This window comes from Mus pahari, chromosome 1 (assembly GCF_900095145.1).
Source record: "Mus pahari chromosome 1, PAHARI_EIJ_v1.1, whole genome shotgun sequence".
NCBI lineage: Eukaryota > Metazoa > Chordata > Mammalia > Rodentia > Muridae > Mus > Mus pahari.
In genome coordinates, this window is record NC_034590.1 from 100,545,744 (window position 1) to 100,546,449 (window position 706).

The following is a 706-nucleotide window of genomic DNA, read 5'->3' on the forward strand; positions in this document are numbered from 1 at the left end:
TAATTATACACAGACCCTGGTTGTCCAGGTAGCAGAGAATCTGCACCACTAATCTAAGGCTATTACCTACAGTCATCTGCTAGCCAGGGAGTCAACAAAATTCCTGGAAAGGTTTTCCTTTGAGCACAGGGGACGGAAGACTGTGGCTTGATAGAATTTTCCAGTTTTGATCCCCCCATCCACTGAACCATCTGACTCTACTCCCAACACAAATAGGGGTCCTGCATGTCCTCAGAATGTCACCAAGGCTAGTTATCTCCTGTCTGGTTCCTCCCTCGGAATTTGGCCGAACCTGACTCTTGCCACTGGTAGTTAGTTGCCTGTGCAATGTGATCCAGGATGCATCAGCATTTACACACTTTTCTGTTTGCAGACTACACTTGTGGAGGTTTCCTGACCCTACCCTCTGGGCAATTTTCCAGCCCATACTACCCTTCAAGCTATCCTAACAATGCCAGATGTTCATGGAAAATATTGGTCCCCGGCATGAGCCATGTGACAGTGGACTTCACAGATGTGCAGTAAGTGTGTGTGTGCAGAGCAGTGTTACAGAGAATTGTGGGGTGCTTTGAATGTTAAGGGATCATAGTCAAGTTGGCATTTACAATAATGGTTCCATTTTTGATGTAGAACAAGAGTCTCCCAGGGAGGATGCAATGGGTGCAAAAGCACATGAACTTGAAAATACTCTGTCTTTTTTTTTTTT

The 706-nt window shown here is 45.3% G+C and overlaps 1 protein-coding gene across 1 annotated transcript in view; it reads left to right on the plus strand.

Annotated features, from left to right (window-relative positions):
* Dmbt1 (deleted in malignant brain tumors 1) overlaps nt 1–706 on the plus strand; it is an 86,680-nt gene that overhangs the window by 59,056 nt on the left and 26,918 nt on the right. Inside the window, 1 exon segment of the mRNA XM_021204845.1 lies at nt 374–521. Coding sequence (XP_021060504.1) covers nt 374–521 — 148 coding nt within the window.